At 39.5% G+C, this 21,376-nt stretch overlaps 2 protein-coding genes across 2 annotated transcripts; one reads left to right on the forward strand and one right to left on the reverse strand.

Annotated features, from left to right (window-relative positions):
* Positions 1 to 650: 650 nt before the first annotated feature.
* LOC131332037 (nuclear pore complex protein NUP62) lies at positions 651 to 17,617 on the reverse strand. The gene is made up of 18 exons (XM_058366054.1): positions 17,257 to 17,617; positions 15,681 to 15,777; positions 15,348 to 15,423; positions 15,003 to 15,125; positions 14,231 to 14,308; positions 13,836 to 13,939; positions 11,864 to 11,942; positions 10,521 to 10,611; positions 8,602 to 8,697; positions 6,448 to 7,953; positions 4,626 to 4,722; positions 4,273 to 4,351; positions 3,923 to 4,045; positions 3,159 to 3,236; positions 2,757 to 2,860; positions 1,884 to 1,971; positions 1,697 to 1,795; positions 651 to 1,320 (listed from the first exon to the last, which is right to left on the reverse strand). The coding sequence occupies exons 1-18, from the start codon at positions 17,522 to 17,524 to the stop codon at positions 1,228 to 1,230; spliced, it is 3,279 nt and encodes a 1,092-aa protein (XP_058222037.1). The 5' UTR covers positions 17,525 to 17,617; the 3' UTR covers positions 651 to 1,227.
* Positions 12,389 to 12,992, forward strand: LOC131333474 (fasciclin-like arabinogalactan protein 19). The gene is given in 3 exon segments (XM_058368012.1): positions 12,389 to 12,592; positions 12,594 to 12,701; positions 12,703 to 12,992. Coding segments are annotated over 3 exon segments (453 nt in total). The 3' UTR covers positions 12,844 to 12,992.
* Positions 17,618 to 21,376: the final 3,759 nt, after the last annotated feature.

A 21,376-nucleotide genomic window follows, 5' to 3' on the forward strand; every position in this document is an offset into this window, starting at 1 on the left:
AACTTCTATTACCAAAAATACGTACATTATTATGTTGCCAACATTTTATCGTCTCAGAATTTCCAAAGGTTTATAGAAGAAAACAGAAGTAAATACCTATACTCCTGCTTCCAAGGTGTTTCAATGGTCAATAGGTGAGTACTCCTGGCATAGAAGCGATACTTCTCTCTTTACCTCCTCTTCTATCTTTTTTTTACTCCAGCAATGCACAATGAATGTTGCCATATTCGAGATATATATATATATATATATATATATATATATATATATATATATATATATATATATATATATATAGAGAGAGAGAGAGAGAGAGAGAGAGAGAGAGAGAGAGAGAGAGGTACGACTTATAAGCCACGAGTACTCACGGATTGGCCATGTAAACACCTTGGAAACTATAAGGGTATTTACTTATGTATCTCTCGGTGATAGTCTCTGTATCTCTGGTAAAAGGTGCAACTCTCCAGTTGATCAATGTAACGTATTTGGTTGAGCGTAACCCTCTACTTCCAACAACTAAGGTTGAGTTTCGATCTTGGAATCATACAGAGAAAATGGAGCCGGCGCAAAGACAGCATAACTTTTGGCTAGTTTCGAGCACCATTTCATCAACAGATACATCATTCTAAATAAGAAGCACAATAGGTCACTACATCAAAACAAGCCCCAATTCACACTAGCCTTTTAAAGAGAAAATGGTCCTAAAACTAGCAGATAAAAGTATTCTTACAGTCAGCTCTTCTTCAACCACCACCAACAGAAACACTACAGGTTATTAAGAAATAATTCGCAGTAAGTAGCCACTTCAAATATACACTTCTCTTGCTTCGGTCCAATACTACCTTTCAAATGCATTTCACCGTCAGACAATGTAATCATCTCCATTCCACACAACGCGTGAATTTGCAAATTTAGAGTGTCCTGAAAATGTATTCTGCCGTTGGACTACATAAGAATCCATATATATTGTCTAATTTTGACAACAGTAGTAAGATTCAGACTACTTTGACGTACTTCATAGCTACAGCACCAAACACACTTTTAATGTCAAAAAGAAAACCAGAAAGAGCATAAAAGTAGCAAAACTGTTTTCATCCAAGAGCAGACAGCATTATCCACTTCCACGATGAATGCTCTCTATTGCATGCTAGTATCTCCAGTAGTGAACTAAATTTGTTGATGTCCAAAAGCGTTATGAAATGTATAGCAACGTAAAAGTAAAAGAGATCAACTCAACCAGTACTTTGGGGCAATCAATTCACGGTTCACAGCAGAACCTTGGCTTGCAAGCTTCTGAATACGCGATGAGAATTCCTCAGCCTGAAAGAAGTAAAATCTGTCAGCCTTCAAGCAAATGGAGCAGAAACAAAGCATTTACAGAACTATAGTTGTGTCATTTTTCATCTGAAACAGTTCACATCAAGGAATTATATTCCACATACAAGAAAAAAGACTAAAATTAAGCATTATAGACCACATACGAATTCATGCGTTCGTGGTGCAATATAGAATGAAGTGTTTTTAGATAATTTAAATCTCACCCAGTCACCTTAGCTACCAAAATGGACCAATATAAAAGCGAAAGTACTAGAGCTAAATATCATACTACCTTGTTTTCAATTCTGGTTACTTTAAGATACTAGCACCAGAATAGCACTACTTGTAGAAAGAAACTACAAAGAAATGGGATACTAACCTTTTCGTCAATCCACATCAGGGAACTTAGTTGGTTGTTTAATATTCTGACAACAACATCCAAAGGAGACAATCCATCAACAGCATCCAGTTCTCCACCCTAGATGAATCAAACAGGTAAGCATAGCCTATTGAAGCACAGAAAGATACAAGACCAATGGACTAAAGGCCATCTGATCAGCCATTACCTGGTTGGCATTAAGGGTCTGAATAATAGTTTTGATCTGTTCAGCCATCTGTTCCAGTTCCCTCTCTATGATTTCAGCTTGCTCATACCTGAAATCACACCAAGAGAAGTAGTCATCATAACCATCCTGCAGAAGTGCAATGAACTACACCTAATCCACTTCTGAAATGATTATGAACAGCCAAATTTCTAGAAAATGCTCCCAATCCAGATAAAACTGAAAACTAAGACGACTATCTCAAACACCTGTTATACATGCATTCGCCATCATCTTTCACCCTAATAGTTCAACAAGGGGTTTTTACATGGACACTTCCAAAAGAATGCTCCCATATAACACAATAAAATGTACCTATAAAAAAAACACAATAAAATGGGCGTCCAGAATGGAATATGTGATGCAGTAGTAAGGATGGCTTGGTAGTACTTTTGTAATCAGAGGCTGTACAGCAGAAGAAAAGTGATGGGTTTAGACCTTAGAGCATCACAAACAATTTTCCCACTGTGGGGCCAAACTTAGATTGGTATGATACATTAAACAAAATGATAGATAAAAAATCCCTTGTTGAACTATTTAAGTTTAGAATGGACATGGTTCAACTCTTACTAACCTCAAGTTTTCCTTACCCAAAAAAAAAAAAATGATAGATAAAAAATCCTGCTCTCACAGAGGCAAAAAAAAATTATTTATTTTATTTCCCGCATAAAATGCTATGTATAAACTCGAGATACTCAAAAGTGATGCATTACGTAACCATAGACTTGATCAACCATTTTATTTCTCAAAATGGCTGGAAACAGCCCTGAAATATATTAAAAGAGGCAAAGAACATAAGGAACTGTAGTGTACATGGATAACTATACAAGTGCATACATTGCATCTCGTGTGGATGCTGCTTCATCGTCAAGAAGCACATTACGCTCATCCTTGTAAATGCGCTGAGCTTCTTCCTCCACACTTAACAAAGCCTTATCAACCTAACAACAAAACCAAAGAAAATAGAGAGCATTTTGCAGATCAGACAACATGCAGGAACTTAATCACATTATTATTAGGTTCGGGATAATAGCTTAGCTGCACAAAGCAGGAGCAGAGAAACAGGAGCAAGATCACTTAAAAAATTCTAAGGTCAAGAGTGTCTTACTAAACCTAAGGTGGTGGGATAAGTAAGAGAAGACTTTAATTGTAGGTATGGGTTTTTGTTGCTGCGTAGACTGTGATTCCTTCAACAAATAATCCATGTCTAAATAATCAACAAATTGCATATCAAGATACCTCCTGCTGATGAGTCTCAATAAGCTCTAGTTGTCGTTCCACAGTTGATTGAGTCTCAACAACTTTGGCCACTTCAGCCTGGACAGTTTTAAACATTTAAAGTTAGCAGTGACCATTCAACTCATGCCATAACACATAAACAGTACCCAACAAACTCAAAGAAAGAATGCCAAGAGTAAGTGAGACTCCGCCACTCCAAGGTAAGCTATAATTAATTGGGCAAGTCATTCTCCAGTTAGTAGAGTCCTATGGAAGCAAACAAGATACCAGTTACACTGGGAAAGACACTACAAGAGAACACGTAAATGAGGTAAAAGTGCTTATACACCTATTTGGAGAGGTTATAACTCCCAACTTCCCAAGATTTTTCCTTCTTAGCTTTTATTTTTGGTCGTACGTGGGATTAAATTGGGTTAAACCTGCAGGTCTACCAGGATTGAATAAAGTTATTTCTTGATACTTGGCTTCCAAACAATTCCTTGACATAAATGATGCTGAGTTTGCATTCATTATTCTCATTAACCTTTAACATCTCAAACCTTTAGAAGCTAGTCAATATGTTGGCAATAAAACATAAAGGATCCTACATCCAATGAGTTTTTGAAATTCAAGCAATACTAATGGAAGAAATTTAGGAAGTCATTTAAAAATGCCAACTTCAAGGCATTGATATGACATTAAACACATCGTTAGATAGAGAAGATCAAAATCACCAAATAAAACCCAAAAAAATGACTTGAAAAAATTATTATGAAGTTGATCACCTCAAGTCTAAGAAGAACATCACGATTCTGCAAGATTCTCTTGTCCCACTCAGCTATTGCATTAGCCTGCTTTCGAAATTTCCCAGTACGTTCTTGTAGCTCAGAGTTCCACTCCTTTATAATCTTGAACAACAATACACAGCAGAATTTAGAACATATTGGACAAAATGAAACTGACAAAAGAACAAACAAAGGATAAGACAAGAAAATTGAAGTCATAAAGGAAACTAGCAAATTTTATTCTATAAGTGTTTTGCAGCAATCTAAGAAGTTTAAAGGGGAAAGAAAAAAAGAAGAACAAGAAGAAGGGGGAATCATTTGATTAAGAGGAGATTGGCCATATAAAGTACCTCCTCAACAGTTTTCCCAGTGATCTCAGATGGTAATTTTGGAGCAGGGGATATTGTAGTGCTGACAGTTGAAGTAGTCCTACAAGACCACCAAAAAACAAAGATAAGGCTCGGGAAGGCTTGCAATGTCATCAAACAGATTAACGGCTTTCCACATCACAGTTCCTAATTCCTACATAGTAAGTTTTCAAAAACTAAAATGGAAGGAGCAGAGAGAGGACGAGTGACCTCGTAAAGCTTTTAAGCTTTTCTTGATAATAACATTCAGAAGATTACGAGAATTTTGGTTTTCCTTCCATAAAGCAAAATCTAAAGTCAAATAAAGTCAAGACAGAAAGATAAAGTTTACAGACCCACTAGTAGAAGCAACAGTCAGTGATGTTGACGTCTGAGTAGTAGTAGCACTGGCACTGGATGTTGTTGCAAAACCAGATGTAGAAGGTGGTACACCTGCAAAAGGATAAGCAAAGTAACACATCATCAAAATATCTTTGCCAGGGTCCTCAGAGAGCACCATCTACTAATCTAGGCATCTTGCCATTTGTGCCACAACATAAAGACTCCTTATGCTTAATTTATATCAATTTTTTTTTTTTAAATTTCATATTCAAGAATAAACCTAAACAGTTAACAGCCAACTGCTCTACCACTGAGCTACTAAGGAGCAGTGGCAGATTAGATCTCATAGAGTTCAATTCCCGTTCTCAACCCATGACCAATATTAGCACGAAGCTTCCTTCGTAACATAAGAAGTTAAGTCATGCGGCACAACCAGTAGTTAACATGGTGGTATCATGACATTTGTGGAATGAAGTGAGTGGTCAGTAGAACGACCAAGCACTTCCCAGTCCAGAACATCAGATGAAGTATGCGTGGACAGATGTATACAGAGACATTACAAATAGGACAATCAATTAAGTATTTTAGTTCGATTTCCGAAAAAGTTTTAGATAATTATGTCCCCAATCTTCTTGCGCAATGCAAAGCAGAAAAATTACATCACTTGCAATGGCTTTAGCGAGATCAGCCGCTGTCTTGGTAGTGAACATAGGTTGTAAAATCGCATCCCGCATGCACTAAAGCCTCAAATGCCACGGAATCGAACATCACATGTGCTTACATGTAACGATAATCAGGATCCCCATCCCCTGAATATGCTAAAAGTTCCATATCATCACAAGATTTTATCTGCAAGTCATTCCCCAAGGCACCAAAAGAAACTTCATCAACTAAACTGCCTCTAGCACAACTGCTAGCCACACATTCTGACTCCAACACGGACAAACTTCAGGAATGTTGCAGTTCATTTAAAGCCAAGTCTTCATGGTTCGAATATTCTGGTGCAGAACCACTTTGACCACCAATTCAAAGTTTGTTGCCTTAGTAGCAAAAATCTTCAACCTGCTCCCCATGCTTATGCATACAATTGCTCGCTGATAACAATAGATGAAATTAACACGAGGGAAGTTTGGCTTTCAGCTCCTTGAACAGTTGAATAACTTGCTTCATACCAGTAAAAGAATTGGAGGTGTATGCCTTCAACCTGCATTTCAACAAAAATGCGTGCGTCTTCTTGGCCTAGTTGGATCTCCTTACCAATGCTATGACAACTTTGTACTGACAACACCTTATGGGGCTTTTGCAGCTACTACAAGCATCCATGGGTGACAGGTAGCATTACAGGTACTCACTCCATGAACATCTCCCTCTCCAACACCTACGCCTACTCTCATAAACATTGCAAAGAACTCTGGACAACTTCAATCAATGAGATAACAGGTCCGGAAATATGTAAACCCTGAACCCTGAACCATATCCAGATCACTAATTGCCGACCAATCTTTCCCTTTCAACAAATTGACAACTGTAACTTGCCTTGAGTTCACGAGCTACTAGATACAAGTATTTGATGTGTTGCTGCTTTGAATTATTTTTTCCAAGGCAAGTACCACAGGTATAGATGTCCTTCTAGTTTATATAAAGTTATCAACAACACTTGTCCACTGTCAACCGCTCCATTAAAACAAGTTCAACTAACAACAATATAAGAACAAGGACACAAAAATTTGCAACTAAAAATATGTGGGATATGTAATTCAAGTTATAAAGCTCTGACACTACATCAAGAATCAGATTTGCAGACAGTATTAACCATCGAGAAGAAAACAAACTCACCAAACAGGGGCAAAGCAGTCGTCGATTGAGCTTGTGAGGATGAGGCCGGGGTCAGTGGTTTAGATAGTGAAAAACTTTGAATTGAACTTGTAGTGGCCGAGGTTGCAGCTAGGCTCGTGGTGCTACTAAAACTCGGAAAGGTAGTAGCAGGGGTTGATGAAGCAACTGTTGTTGAAGCAGTAGTTGAGGATGAGGAACTAAGGGCAAATACTGGAACAGGAGCCACCGAAGCAGCAGTAGTAATAGTAGTAGGAGCAGAAGATGAGGTAACTGTGGCGGTTGGAGTTGAAGCGCTTGTGGTGGTTGTGATGGTAGAAAACAAAGTAGATGAAGAAGTTCCAAAGCCTATGGAAGTGGGTTTTGCAGCTGGAGTGCTAGTGCCCGTGCCAACATTAGAAACTACATTTGTGAACCCAAATGAAGATTGAGAACCAGAAGAAGACGCTGGTATCCCAAAGGAGAAATTCGATGAGCCTGTTGACGAAGACAAAACCGCAGTTGTTGTTGTTGAAGAAGAGATTGCCGAAGTGGCTGGAAAGGTAAAAGGCGAAGACGAAGTTGAACTTGAGGAAGATGATCCAAACAAACTAGGAAAAGAAGGTGCGGTTGAAGCCGAAGTTGAAGACCCAAATAACGGAGAAGAAGATAAAGTTGCACTGGATGTACCAGCTCCAAACAAATTGGAAGAAGCAAGTGGAGAAGCAGCGGTAGTACCAGTAGAAGCTGATCCAAACAAGTTTGGACCGGTAGAAGCTGAATTATTCGCAACAGAAGACCCAAAAAAGTTGGCAGTGGGAGTCGAAACTGGACCCGAAGTGGTAGACCCAAAGAGTGTTGTTGTGCTGGTAGTCGAAAGAGGGCTGGGAGTAGAAGAGGCGAACAAGTTTGGCGCAGTAATTGAAGACCCAAAAGCAGTTGAAACAGAGCCGGGAGCACTGGTTCCGAACAAGTTTGGAGTAATTGAAGACCCAAAAGCAGATGTGCTGGGAGTCGAAACGGGAGTGGGAGTCGAAGTACTGGTTCCAAACAAGTTTGATGTGGTTGAAGAACCGAAAACCGATGCACCGGTGTTTGAAACGGAACTGGGAGCAGTAGTAGATCCGAATAAATTTGGAGTAGATGAAAACAGACTGGAATTCCCAAACTGGGATGAAGCTGCACCCGTGCCGAAGAAAGGGGTGGAAGAAGCAGCCGAAGAGCCGAATCCAAACAAAGCCGGGGCCTTAGCGGAAGCCGGAGGATTGGACGAGCCGAAGCCGAAGGAAGGGGGGGCGGCGGACGAGGCCGGGGTGGCGGTTCCGACGAGAGAGGAGGCAGGGGAGGAAGAGGTAGGGTTTGGAGAGGGATTGAGAGAGAAGGAGAAAGAAGAGGCAGGGTTTTGAGAGGAGGAGGATGCGAAGGGGAATGGGGAAGGGTTTGATGAAGAGAATGCGGAGAAGAGAGGGGTTGAGGACGATGAGGAGGAGGTTGATGGGGTGGATGAGAATGAGAAGCCCGACATTTTTGCTCAGAGCGAGATGATTCTCTCTCTATCTCGCTTTCTCTCTCTCTCTCTCTCTCTCTCTCTGCTGTTTCTGTGTTGCGAGGGTTTTGAAATTTGGGGAAGAAGATGGGAATTTTTGGGGTTTTGGTGGGGAGGAGGGAAAACGATGATTCGGATTGGGGAGAATGGGAAAAACCGGCCGGTCTGAGTCGCAGCTTTAGATTTTGCTTATTTGTGACGCTTTTTTTTTTTTTTGGAACAAGTTAGAAATACATTAATAATAAGGATAGAAAACAACTGTGTTGTTGCCGTTACAATAAGGATAACACGCCAGCCGCTTTCTTTTTTGTGCCACAGCAAGAGAGGACATACAACCGTGAGATTGGGAGATGCTGTTAAACGGGTGTGCTTAACAGGTTGACAGTGGTGCCGAATAACCGATCGGGCTCAGATTATGGCACGGAGGGCTCAGATTTAATCCGGCTCAAATCTTGGCACGTATGGCCGTTCAACCATGGGGGGGTTTCTAGTAAGCTAAATGGGTTATGACTAGTTCTCAATTTTCACGAATTTTTAGGCATCATTTTCCTCATGTATATGAATAAAAATACCACTTAAGCCAAAAACAAGTGTTGTCATTAATCTTCAGCAAAAGAATACAGTGGAAATACAAGGCGGTCGGGCACGAGAAGGGGCGGCAACGGCGATTCCCTTGGTTAGATTCATCATGGCAGGGTCTAGTTTGCCACTTTGCCAATCATATGATCCTGTGCAAACAAGCGAGAAAATTCTCACATCACCAAGTGCTCCATTTTGTTGAGGTTAGTTTGTGGACTCTGGCCATTTGTATTTAGTTGGAATTGTGTAGGTGCTGTACGTTTAGCTATTTGGTATTTGAATAAATTTCCTGATGTTTAAACGAGCTTTAGATACAGATCAAGACAAAGTACATTTGACCCGTTTAGAAAAACAATAATGCTACGAGGACCGACCAGCTAAACCGACAATGTACCGATTGAGCTGGCAAATGAGGGTCCCACTCCCACTCACCCGAAAAAGGCGGGCAGAATTAGGAAAATTCAAAAATTTTGGGTTTTGGAAAGTTTGGGCTTTGGTCCTGGTAAAATACGTTTCTCTCTCTCTCCCTCTCTCCCTTTCTCATTCTCATCTAAAACACGTCTCTCTCTCTCTCTCTCTCTCTCTCTCTCTCTCTCTCTCTCTCTCTCTCTCTCTCTCTCCGATTGAATCTATAGCTTCTCTTGTACATACCACCGACGCCCGCCAACATCGACGCCCTCCCCCACCTCACTGATGCCGGTCCGACCCAACGATCGCCGCCATCCCACAGTCACAGCCAGTGTCTCGCCGTCCCTCCATCGCAGCTTGGCTCTCTCGCCTTCCCACAGTCTCTCGCCTTCCTTTTGTTGTCCCACCGTCGCCGCCGTCCCTCTGGTAACGAAAGCCCCAACCAAGTTTGTCCTGATTGTTTTAAAATCCCCATTTTGCAGTTTGTGTGTAAAATAAGTGGTGTGGAGGGGTTGGGTTTGGTTCTCTTCCTTTTGGATGGTGCTTGACGCGCTAGTTCAAAGAGGGGTGTGATGGCCTGGGTCCACGTAGATGGTGGCGGTCAAGAGGTGGCGCATCATGTAGATAGGTGTAATTCCTCTTCTGCGACATTGGGAGAAATCAGAGCTGGCTTATTAGTGTTGGAGTGGGCCTTACACCAAGGATTTCTGGATGTTTCCATTAGTACTGATTGTGTGGCTTTTTTACAGGGGATACTCAAACCTGAAGATGCTGATCCCACTTTGCAAATGGCACTTATGGATTTTTGCTCTTTATATACTCGTTTTAATGTTGTAAAAGTAGTTAAGGTAGATAGGAAGTGGTTAAGGCTGCTCATGTGAAAGCAAGGGCAGCTTTGTTAAACTTGTATCTCTGTTTCTAATGCTAATGAATTGAGCTTGTTCGTCTACTTATTAGCATTTCTTTAGTCGGTTGGATGAAAACACCACTACAGTACTACCAATATTGCAATTTTGCATTCCTTTCCATTGCACAAAATGCACATTGCTTCTAGTTGTGTCCGTGTTCTTATTTGTGTCTGTTTTGATAAAATAATTAGGGGTAAACATGTCTTGCATCTGCATATGTTTTCGTAAGATCAAAAGATCTTTGTATACTACATTACAACAAATGATATCTCATTGGATTAGTATATGTTACAAGAGACAATGTTTACGAAGATCTGTGATTTGATTAGTCTTTTTTTTCCAAACATATTCCATGACCTCTTTTTGATGATTTCCTATTCTTTTATGCAAGTTCCAAACTGAAGTTCTTGGCATGTTTGTGGCACACAACATTCAAGGCATTTCTGGAGTTGCTCCTTTTATATGAGGGACATGAATGCAAGTTGGCAAGCCATCAAAAACTCAAATACTAGTTTGGTAACAGATGGGAGGGGTGCACTTTTATCTTATGCAAACCAAATGTTCCACCAAAAACAAATGGTATTCCAACAGTGAACCTTTCAGAAATCAAGAAATGAATCACCATGTAAACCAAAGAAAATCCAAGCATTTTCAACCATATTCTTTCTCCTTTATTTCTTGAAACAAGGATTCATCAAGCAATTTCCATAACAAGGTATCAAGGCTATGACAACTGTCCATAACAAGCTATTGGCAAAAAAGGATTCATCAAAACAAGTAGAAAAAGAAACCAACATAACTATTTCCAAAACACAGAGGAAAATCACTACTCTAAAAAACAACTCCTGCAAAACAAATCCAATCTCGCCCTTTCCTTTCCCAGACTTGTTCGGCAGGAGAACTTGATTAATGCTAGGCTAAATGTTACCGACCCCAACAACTTGCCAAACTCCTTATCATTCCTCACAGCCAACTAAATGTGTCTTGGAACTATCTGGTTCTTCTTGTTATCCTGCACCGCACTCCCCGCTAGCTTCAAAAGCTCAACAACAAACCACAATCTAGCAATGTTAAAACTAAAATTCCCAAGAAAACAGGCAAGAAACATCGAGAAAATGGAAAAATAAATAAATGTTCGGTACTAAATGAAAAAATACTGCCCAAGTTATATTTCAAAGGGTGTATATTGTGTAGATTCTCATAATGTTACGCACTGTTAAATTCTTAAACCAAAGTAGTGTTAAAGCTAACTGCTTTAAACTATGTGATTGCCTTCCATTGAGTAAAATCAGGACAATATCACCTCAAGTTTGGATAATACCGTGTTTGAAAGAAGGATGTTGGAGAAAATCTTCTCACTCGTACTTAAACTAGGAAACTAATTAGTAAGGGTAAAATTGATACACATAACAAACTTTCCGAATCAGAATTCTTGTAAACGCATTTTTATGTGTATAAATTTGGAACATAGAAGTGCACGGTAAATCTCCCTTTTACATTCACAAGCCCTAATATGAGATTTGGGGATTTTTAAAAAATCAGGACAAAATTGGTTGGGGCTTTTGTTACCAGAGCGACGGCGGCGACGGCAAAAGGAAGGCAAGAGACTGTGGGAAGGCGAGAGAGCCATGCTGCGATGGTGGGACGGCGAGACACTAGCTGTGACGGTGGGACAGCGGGCGATGGTTGGGTCGGACCGGCGTCAGTGAGGTGGGGGAGGGCGTTGATGCTGGTGGGCGTTGGTGGTGTGTACAAAGAAGCTGCAAATTCAATCGGGGAGAGAGAGAGAGAGAGAGAGAGAAACGCGTTTTAGAAGAGAACGAGAGAGAGGGAGAGAGAGAGAGACGCGTTTTACTAGGACCAAAAGCCCATAATTTCCAAAACCCAAAATTTTTGAATTTTCCTAATTCTGCCCGCCTTTTTCGGGTGAGTGGGGGTGGGACCCTCATTTGCCAGCTCAATCGGTACATCCTCGGTTCAGCTGGTCGGTCCTCATAGCATTATTCGTCTGAATAATAGTTTTGATCTGTTCAGCCAACTGTTTCAGTTCCCTCTCTATGATTTCAGCTTGCTCATACCTGAAATCACACCAAGAGAAGTAGTCATCATAACCATCCTGCAGAAGTGCGATGAACTACACCTAATCCACTACTGAAATGATTAAAGGGCAAAGTACGAATTAATTCCCTGTAGTTTGGTCATTTGGTAAATGACCCCCTTGTGTTTTACTAATAGCCAAATCCCCTCCTTACGCTTTTGGAGTAAAGTGCAGCTGTTAAATATTCCGTCCAAGTTAACGGTTTGTGTGCCTCACGCTTCTACGGCATTTATGGATTGAAAATCTGTATTTTTTGTCAAAAGTAAAAAGATAAAAAGACAATAATAGCCTTTGGTTCATCTTCTTCTCCAAATCACTATGTACAGTGAATTCACCTCCCCCCACCATCTATCACAACCCCACCAAGAACCCTTCGGAAAATGATAACCTCTCTCTCTCTTGAATTTCCGTTCATCTTCCATCACGATGTTCACCATCCTCATACTCTCTCTCTCCTCCGCCGCTACCGCCACTGTGCCTGAGCAAGAACTCGAATCGATGCTCACCACACTGAGGACCAAAGGCTACAGCCTCTTCGCCAACGCGATTTCCGCCACCAACCCATTCACCGACATCCTTGCCGTGACTTCATTCACCTTCTTCGCCCCCACCGACTCCTCCCTCCACGCTTCTGGACATGGCCGCCATGGCGGAGGACTACGTCGCGACCCTCCACTGCCACATCGTCCCCCGCAGCCTCTCAGTCGTCGATCTCCGATCTCTTCTTCCCTCCGCTTCGAATAACAACTCTGGACCCAAATCACGATGTGATTCAAGTTTAGAGGCGGCCAGTTTCTGACATCATCTTCGTCGACGGCGTTGATCTTGTTGTGCCTGGTCTGTTCTACGGTGGAGAAGTAGTGGTTCATGGATTTATTTGATCTGAAAACAGGAACAAAGAAAAAGTTCTAAATTTGGTGTCTTACAACATCCAATTTGTTGAACAGGCTTATAGCTCTGTGTTTTGCAAGAACTTGTCTTTGGTTTTTGATTTGTGCTCTTATATATTGAATGAGAAAATGAGTTCCTCTGGACTGGTGGGAGTCAAGCATCCAAACAAAGCTTTGTCCAATCTATTTACTATTTGGGTCTGTCCGAGAGAGAGGAAGGGGAGACATTGCAGAGGGAGGATTAAAGGAATGATAGAGGGTATTACAGTCAATTTAGCAATTTTCGTTAACGGTGTTAGCTTGGCACTTTAGTCCAAAACCACAAGGAGGTGAATTGGCTATTTCTGAATGTTAGGGAGGTGATGTGCAAAAGCTCCAAACCACAGGGAGTTAATCCGTACTTTGCCCATGATTAAATACAGCCAAATTTCTAGGGATAAACCTGAAAACTAGTATGACTTATCTCAAACACCTGGTATATATGCATTTAACACAACTTTTGCCCTATTAGTTCATCAAGGGTTTTTTTACTGTTTTTACGTGGACACTTCCAAAAGAGTGCTCCTATACTACACAATAAAATGGGTGTCGAGAATGGAATATGTAATGCACTGAGTAAGGACGCCTTGGTAGTACTTTTGTATTCAGAGGCAGTACTGCAGAAGAAAAGTGATGGGTTTAGACCTTAGGAAAAGTGATGGGTTTTGCCACTGTGGATCCAAACCTATATTTGTATGATATAGTAACGAAAATGAGAGATAAAAAAATCCTGCTCTAATGGAGGCAATGAAATTTTTATTATTGTTTCCCTAGTACAATGCCCAAATAGACTCGAGATACTCGAGTGATGTGTAAAGTAACCATAGACTCAATCAACCATTTTATTACTGAAATGGCTAGAAAGTAGAAACAGCCCTGCAATACGTTAAAAAAGGCAAAGAAGAACTTATATATGCAACAAGGATAACTAAACAAGTGCATACATTGCATCTTGTGTGGACAATGCTTCATTGTTAAGAAGCAAATTGCGCTCGTGCTTGTATATGCGCTCAGTTTCTTCCTCCACACTTTGCAAACCCTTATCAACCTAACAACAAAACCAAAGAAAATAGAGTGCAGTTTGCGGATCAGACAATGGGCAGGCACTTAAATCACATTATTATTAGGCCTGGGCTAATAGCGTAGTTGCACAAACCGAGAGCAGGGACAGAGGAGCGAGATCACTTAAAAAATTCTTAGGTCGAGAGTTTCTATAGGAAGACCAAATCTAAGGTGGTGGGATAACTAAGGAAATACATTAATTGTAACTATGGGTTTTTGTCGCAGAGTAAAATGTGATTCCTCTAACAAATAAACAGCAACTTGCATATCAGGATACCTCCTGCTGATGAGTCTCAATAAGCTCTAGTTGCCATTCCAAGTTAGCTTGAGTCTCAACAACTTTGGCCACTTCGGTCTGGACAGTTTTAAACATTTGAAGTTAGCAGTGAGCCAGTGACCATTCAACTAACGCCATAACATATAAACAGCAACCAACAAACTCAAACAGAGAATGCCACAAGTCAATTAGACTCCAAGGTAAGCTATAATTAATCTGGCAAGTCGCTCTCCTTGGTAGAGTCGTATTGATGCAAACAAGATACCAGTTTCACAAGGAAAGATAATACAAGAGAACATGTAAATGACGTAAAAGGGCTTATTATACACCTATTTGGTGAGGTTATAACTCCAAACTTGCCAATATTCTTCCTGCTTAGCTTTGATTTATGGTTGTACGTGGGATGAAATGGTGTTAAACCTGCAGGTCTACCAGGATTGAATAAATGGTCATTTCTTGATACTTGGCTTCCAAGCTCAATTCCTCGACACAAATGATGCTGAATTTGCAAGCATTATTATCATTAACCTTTAACATCTCAAACCTTTAGAAGCTAGTAAATGTGTTGGCAATAAATCATAAAGGATCCTACATCCAATGAGTTTTAGAAATTTAAGCAATACTAATGGAAGAAACAATTTAGGAAGTCATTTAAAAATGTCAACTTCAAGGCAACAACGTGACGTTACAACACATTATTCGATAAAGAAGATCAAAATGCCATATAAAACCCCAAAAAATGACTTGTCAACATTATTATGAAGATAATCACCTCAAGTCTAACAAGAATATCACAATTCTGCAAGATTCTCTTGTCCCGCTCAGCTATTGCATTAGCCTGCTTTTGAAATTTCCCAGTACGTTCTAGTAGCTCAGAGTTCCACTCGTTGATAATCTTGAACAAAAATACAAAGTGGAATTTTAAATATATAGGAGAAAACAAAACTGACAAAAGAACGAATAAAGGATAAGAAAAGAAAAATTAAGTCATCAAGGAAACAGGTACAGCATGTTATATTCTTCAAGTGTTTTGCACCAATCTAAGAAGTTCAAAGGGAAAAAAAATAATAAGAAGCATCATTTTAATTAAGAGGAGATTGGCCATATAAAGTACCACCTCAACAGTTTTCCCATTGATCTCAAATGGTAATTTTGGAGCAGGGGATATTGTAGTGCTGACAGTTGAAGTAGTCCTACAAGACAACCAAAAAAACAAAGATAAGTAAGATGCAAGAAGCCTTGCAATGCCATCAATCAGATTTCAGGCAATCCATACATCTGTTTGGAAGTTTTTCCACATCACAGTTCCTAATTCCTATATAATACATTTGCAAGAACTAAAATGGAATAAGCAGAGAGAGGACGAGGCGAACAATTTTTTAAGCTTATACAGTCAGAAGACTAGGAGTATTGTTCTTCCTTTCATAAACCAAAGATAAAGTTTACAGACCCACTAGTAGAAGAAACAGTCATTGATGTTGATGTCTTAGTAGTAGTAGCACTGGCACTGGATGTTGTTGCAAAAGCAGATGCAGATGAAGGTACACCTGCAGAAGGATAAGCATAGTAACACAACATCAGAACATCTTTGTTAGGGAGCACCATTTACTAATCTAGGCACCATGCCATTAATGCCACAAACAAACATAAGAAGGTAAGTCATGCGGCACTACCAGTTAGTTTAAAGTGGTTGTATCATGACATTTGTGGAATGAAATGAGTGGTCAGTAGAACTACCAAGCAATTCCCAGTCCAGAACAGAGAGACGTTACAAATACATCAGTAAATGGCAGTTCGATTTTTGAAAAAACAAAACTAGATGTGTCCCCAATCTTCTCGTGCAATGCAAAGCAGAAATATTACATCACTTGCATTGGCTTTAGCCAGATCAGCCACTATCTTGACAGTGGTCATACGTTGTAAAATCACATCCCCTCACCCACTCAATCCTCAAGTGTCACAGGATCGAACATCACATGTGCTTGCATGTAACATGATAACCGGGATCGCCATCCTCTGAATATGCTAAAAGTTGCATTTGCATAATATCACTACACAACCTTCTATCTGGCAGAGTCATATCCCAAGGCACCAAAAGAAACATCATCAACCAAACTGCCTCTTGCATTACTGACTACTGCTAGCAACACATTCTGACTCCAGCATGGACAAATTTCATGAATAAGTTGCAGTTCTTTTAAAGCCAAGTCTTCATGGTTTGTTTATTCTGGAGCACTAGCACCGCTTCAACCAGCAATTCAAAGTTTGTTGCCTTATTAGCTAATACTATTCATCCTGCTCCCCACGCTTCGGTCTACGGATTTCCCCATGAAAAAAACAAAGCAATGAGCTTTGACATATCCGTAGGTTAGGCAAATAATTGCTCACTTATAACAAAAGATGAAAGTAACACAAGGAAAGCTTGGCTTCCGGCTCCTTGAATAGTTGCATAACTTGCTTCATACCATTAAAACAATTGGAGGTGACATAAATATGACTTAAACCAGCATCTCAACAAAAATGGTGCGTCTTCTTGGCCTAGTTGGATCTCCTTACTAATGCTATGACAACTTTGCACTTCCAACTTATGGGGCTTTTGCGGCTACTACAAAAGCATCCACAGGTGACAGGTAGGATTACAGCCTTACAGGTACTGCACTCCATCACCCTCTCCCTCTCCAACACCTAAGACTCTCACAAACATTGCAAAGAACTCTGAACAACTTCGATCAATGAGATAACAGGCCAGGAAATGTGTGCAACTGAACCTTATCGAAGTGACTAATTGCTGATGAATCTCTCCCTTTCAAGTAATTGACAACGGCAACTTCAATTGAGTTCACTGTTAGTGGCTACTACAATTTGAGTATCTGATTCGTTGCTGCTTTTGAATAAAAGCATTTGAATAACTACTACAGCTATAGATGTCCTCCTCGTATATATTAACAACACTAGTCCACTGTTAACCGTTCTGTTGAAACAGATTCAACTAACAACAATATAAGCACAAGGACAGACAGACTCACCAAGCAGGGGTGTAGCAGTTGCTGTTGAAGAAGATATGGTGCCGAATAAAGGGCTGAATCCGAATGAAGACGAAGCGGGAGGATTGGACGAGCCGAAGCCGAAGGAAGGGGCGGCGGCGGATGAGGCTGGGGTGGTTCCGAAGAGGGAGGGGGTAGGGTTTGACGATGGATGGAGAGAGAACTCAGAGAAGGAGAAAGAAGAGGTCGGGTTTGAAGAAGAGAATGTGGAGAAGAGAGGGGTGGAGGAGGAGAATGAGAAGCCTGACATTTTTGTTCAGAGTGAGATAATCCTCTCTCTATCTCTTTCTCTGCGTTTGGCTATGGAGGTTTCAAGTTTCGGGGTAGCCCTGTGTTCTCGTTTGAGGGAGGAGAAGATGGGTGAATTTACTTTAGAGTGTGGCCGTATTGATTGGAAAGCGTAAAACGCAAACACGTTTCTTTTTAAACTCTGGCCGCGCAATTGTGCTATTGGCCGCAAAATTGTTCTCAAGGCCGCGAACGTTTGTCTATGGCAATAGTGTTGGGAAAGCGTGAAACGCAACCACGCTCTTTATACGAGCTTTGGACTATGGGCCAAAATACTGCAGAAACCCAACTGGAAATCACGCTTACAAATCCCCCGCTTTTCTTTTCGCGCTTTCATCCCTGATCGTTATTTGATTTAATAAATGTGTTTTCAGGGTTTCGTTAACGTGTGCTTCTAAGACATATGATAAGACACTTGATAATTATTCATTAAATGAGGTTAATTAACCCAATTATTATAGAAAGTAGTGAAAGTAGTTGGAATATTAGATGAAGTGTAAATTTTGTTTTGGAGATCAAAATACCCTTTAAATTTTCCCTCCACTCCATGTCATTTGGGTTCCCTCCTTTTTTATTTTACCCTTTTACCTTCTTCTTGACTTTTACCAAAATATTTTCCAAAATATTCAAGATAAATTTCAAAACCCGTGCTTTAACCCAAATCTAGAAAAATTGAGCGCAAAATAATAAACGCGATTTTTTTTTAAATAACATCTGTTAGGACCATGGGTCATGGTTTCTCTGTGTTGGCAAATTCCAAGATAAAAAGCACATATTTATTTGTATCCCCTTTTATCGAGTTGTATTTTATTTATTTTTGTTTCTAGAGTGTCTGTTTAGGAAGTGGAAGGAAATCAAAATTGTGTAATTGAGAGATTGAATTTTTAGGTGGAAGAAAATCAAAGAAGATCAAGGCAATCAAGGAAAGAAAAATCAAGGAAGTTGATTTCTCGGTATATGACATCTTCACAACAACCTCTTGCACAATATATATTTAGCCAAGTCTCTAAGGATTGCTTTTAAGGGGTTGGACGGCATATACATATACTCAGCAACTTCGTATCATTTTGTGAGGGATATTGAAAAGGAGGGTTTTTACTCTTTTGAATCTTGGAGTACAATGGGATCGATGGATCATTGAGTGTACAAGACATCTTCAAGAGGTTTCAACGTTTTCTTCAACTTATTTGATAAAAGCCCTAAGGAGGATTCCTAGGCAAGTTCAAGTCCTCCGGTGGATTTCTGGAAGGCAAAAGAAAGGCTTGTGGATTCAAGGCAGCGACAGTCAAGCATTCAGAGAGGTGTACGTGAATTCGGCAAGAGCGTCTAGATTTAGGTTTGTGGAGTTCAAACTTATTGCAAGAGTTCTTGTAACCTCATGTTTAGTAGTGTTTGATTCCTTTCCGTAGTTTTTTCCCGTTTTGGGTTTTTCATGTATATTTTGGTGTTTGTTATTTATTTGCTTTCCGTTTGTGAGATTGATTTTGTTTATCGCTTGGTGAACGTTGATTGAAATTAAAACATAGCAAATCTTTAAACCTAAAGGAGTTAGGATTTTTCAATTGGTTTTGCTTGTTGAATCGTTGATTGAAATTAAAACATAGCAAATCTTTAAATCTAGAGGAGTTAGGATTTTTCAACATCTAAACGTTCAAAAGTATTAAAAAAAAAACACCAAGGAGAACAAGCACTACATGTGCACCAACGTACAAACACGTTCTTTCAATTGATATTTGCTTTTTTACACTCTTGGATTCGCTTTCCCATGATTCTTCAATGTCTCCGGTAATTTTGGGTTAAATTTGTTGTAAAAATATTGAATTTGTTTATCCCAGTTAAATAAATAAATAAAGAAGGATGGAACACAAAAAAAATAGAGTGGAGGGAAAAATTAAGGGGTATTTTTGTCTCCAATTTTTTTTTTACTCTTCATCCAACATTTCAACTACTTTCTATAATAGTGGAAATTAATTGACCTCATTTAATGAACATTATCATGTGCCTTAGAGACACACATTAACAAAACCCTTTCCTAAAAAAGCCAAATTATTTATTTTTTTCCTTAATCACATCCATGGGTGGTCCCAAGCAAGTAGGAGAGACTTGGGCCCCTACACAACTTCAAATATTTCACTTAAGTTTAATTAAGAAAAATTGTACTAGTATGTAATTGGTCCCTGTAAGTCCCTTGAGTGAAAAATTTATCCTAAGATTTCTATATGTAAACTCCAAATATTCTCGCCTATTATACTAATATTTAGGTTAATTAAGGGAAAAAAATGTATGGAGTTGGCTCCAGCAAGTCGCTTTAGTGAATTTTTTTTTTTAAATTTCTATGTGCGTATGGGATAAAAAATTCTAAAATTATCATGAAAATACACATGATTCGAATCCCAGCTAAACACAAATTATAAGTCCGCCACTGACCACATTAGCATATAGGCTCCATCATTTTGATGATAAAAAACTTTCACATTGTAGAGCACTTTGAAAATAATTAGAATACACAAATATGTTTATATAATGTCAACAAATACATGACCAGATCAAAAAACAAGCTAACCCACACATCAAATAAGTATGTTCTCATCATGCATTTATCTAAATCAAATAAATAAGTATATAGGACTAATGTTTTCAATGCGTTTTATGAGATGAATGTTTCCGATCATCAAAATGATAGAGCTTATACTCTGACGTGATAAATTGGTTGTAAGTTCGGTTGTAAAAATTAATGCGAATAGACTTTCCCTATTATTACTAGGGGTTCTTATTTGCCACGAATTCTTTTTTGTGCAATACTATAATATATGCATAGCAGCATAGGTGTCTCAAGATAAGTGATATACTTAGGGCATGTTTGATGACCTAAAATTCAGCACTTAAAATTGAATTAATTAAGTAATAAGTGATTCAGTAGGTTTAATAACGACATTATACATTGCTTTACAAATTAAGTGCTACTTAAAAATGTAGGCTAAAAAGTTGAAGAGCTACTTAATAGACTTTCCCTATTATTACTAGGGGTTCTTATTTGCCACGAATTCTTTTTTGTGCAATACTATATTATATGCATAGCAGCATAGGTGTCTCAAGATAAGTGATATACTTAGGGCCTATTTGATAACCTAAATTCAGTACTAAAAATTGAATTAATTAAGTAATAAGTGATTCAGTAGGTTTAATAACGACATTATACATTGTTTCACAAATTAAGTGCTATTTAAAATGTAGGCTAAAAAGTTGAAGATCGAGCTACTTAATTTTAGCTGAATTCTTGTGTGCTTGCATCTAATCACCATACTACCTCCACCACCACCACCACCACCACTTTGCCTCCATCATCATCACCACCACCACTCCTCCACCACCACCAACACCACCACTCCCCTATCACTCCATCATCACCACTACCACACCGTCGTCGTCGCCGCCACCACCACAATGCCACCATTGCATAACCATCACTCCACCAACACCACTCACTGCACCATTACACCATCACTCCACCGCCACCATCACTCATTGCCACCGTTACGTCACCATCACTCCACCACCACTATTGCCAACACTCCAACACCACCGCCACCGCTGCTGCCACCACTCCATCACCACCAACACACCACCACCACCACCATCACAATCACCATTCCACTATTATTGTAAGTATGTTGTGATCATTAGTAAATTAAGAGAGAATCGAAACTAAAATTAATTAATTTATTTTTTAATTCAGTACTTAATATGTTTACCAAACAGTTTTTCAGCTTAAAAATTTCAGTATTCAATACTTAATTTTTAAGCATTCAATTTT

The sequence above is a fragment of the Rhododendron vialii genome, chromosome 7a, assembly GCF_030253575.1.
Source record: "Rhododendron vialii isolate Sample 1 chromosome 7a, ASM3025357v1".
In the NCBI taxonomy this organism is placed as follows: domain Eukaryota; kingdom Viridiplantae; phylum Streptophyta; class Magnoliopsida; order Ericales; family Ericaceae; genus Rhododendron; species Rhododendron vialii.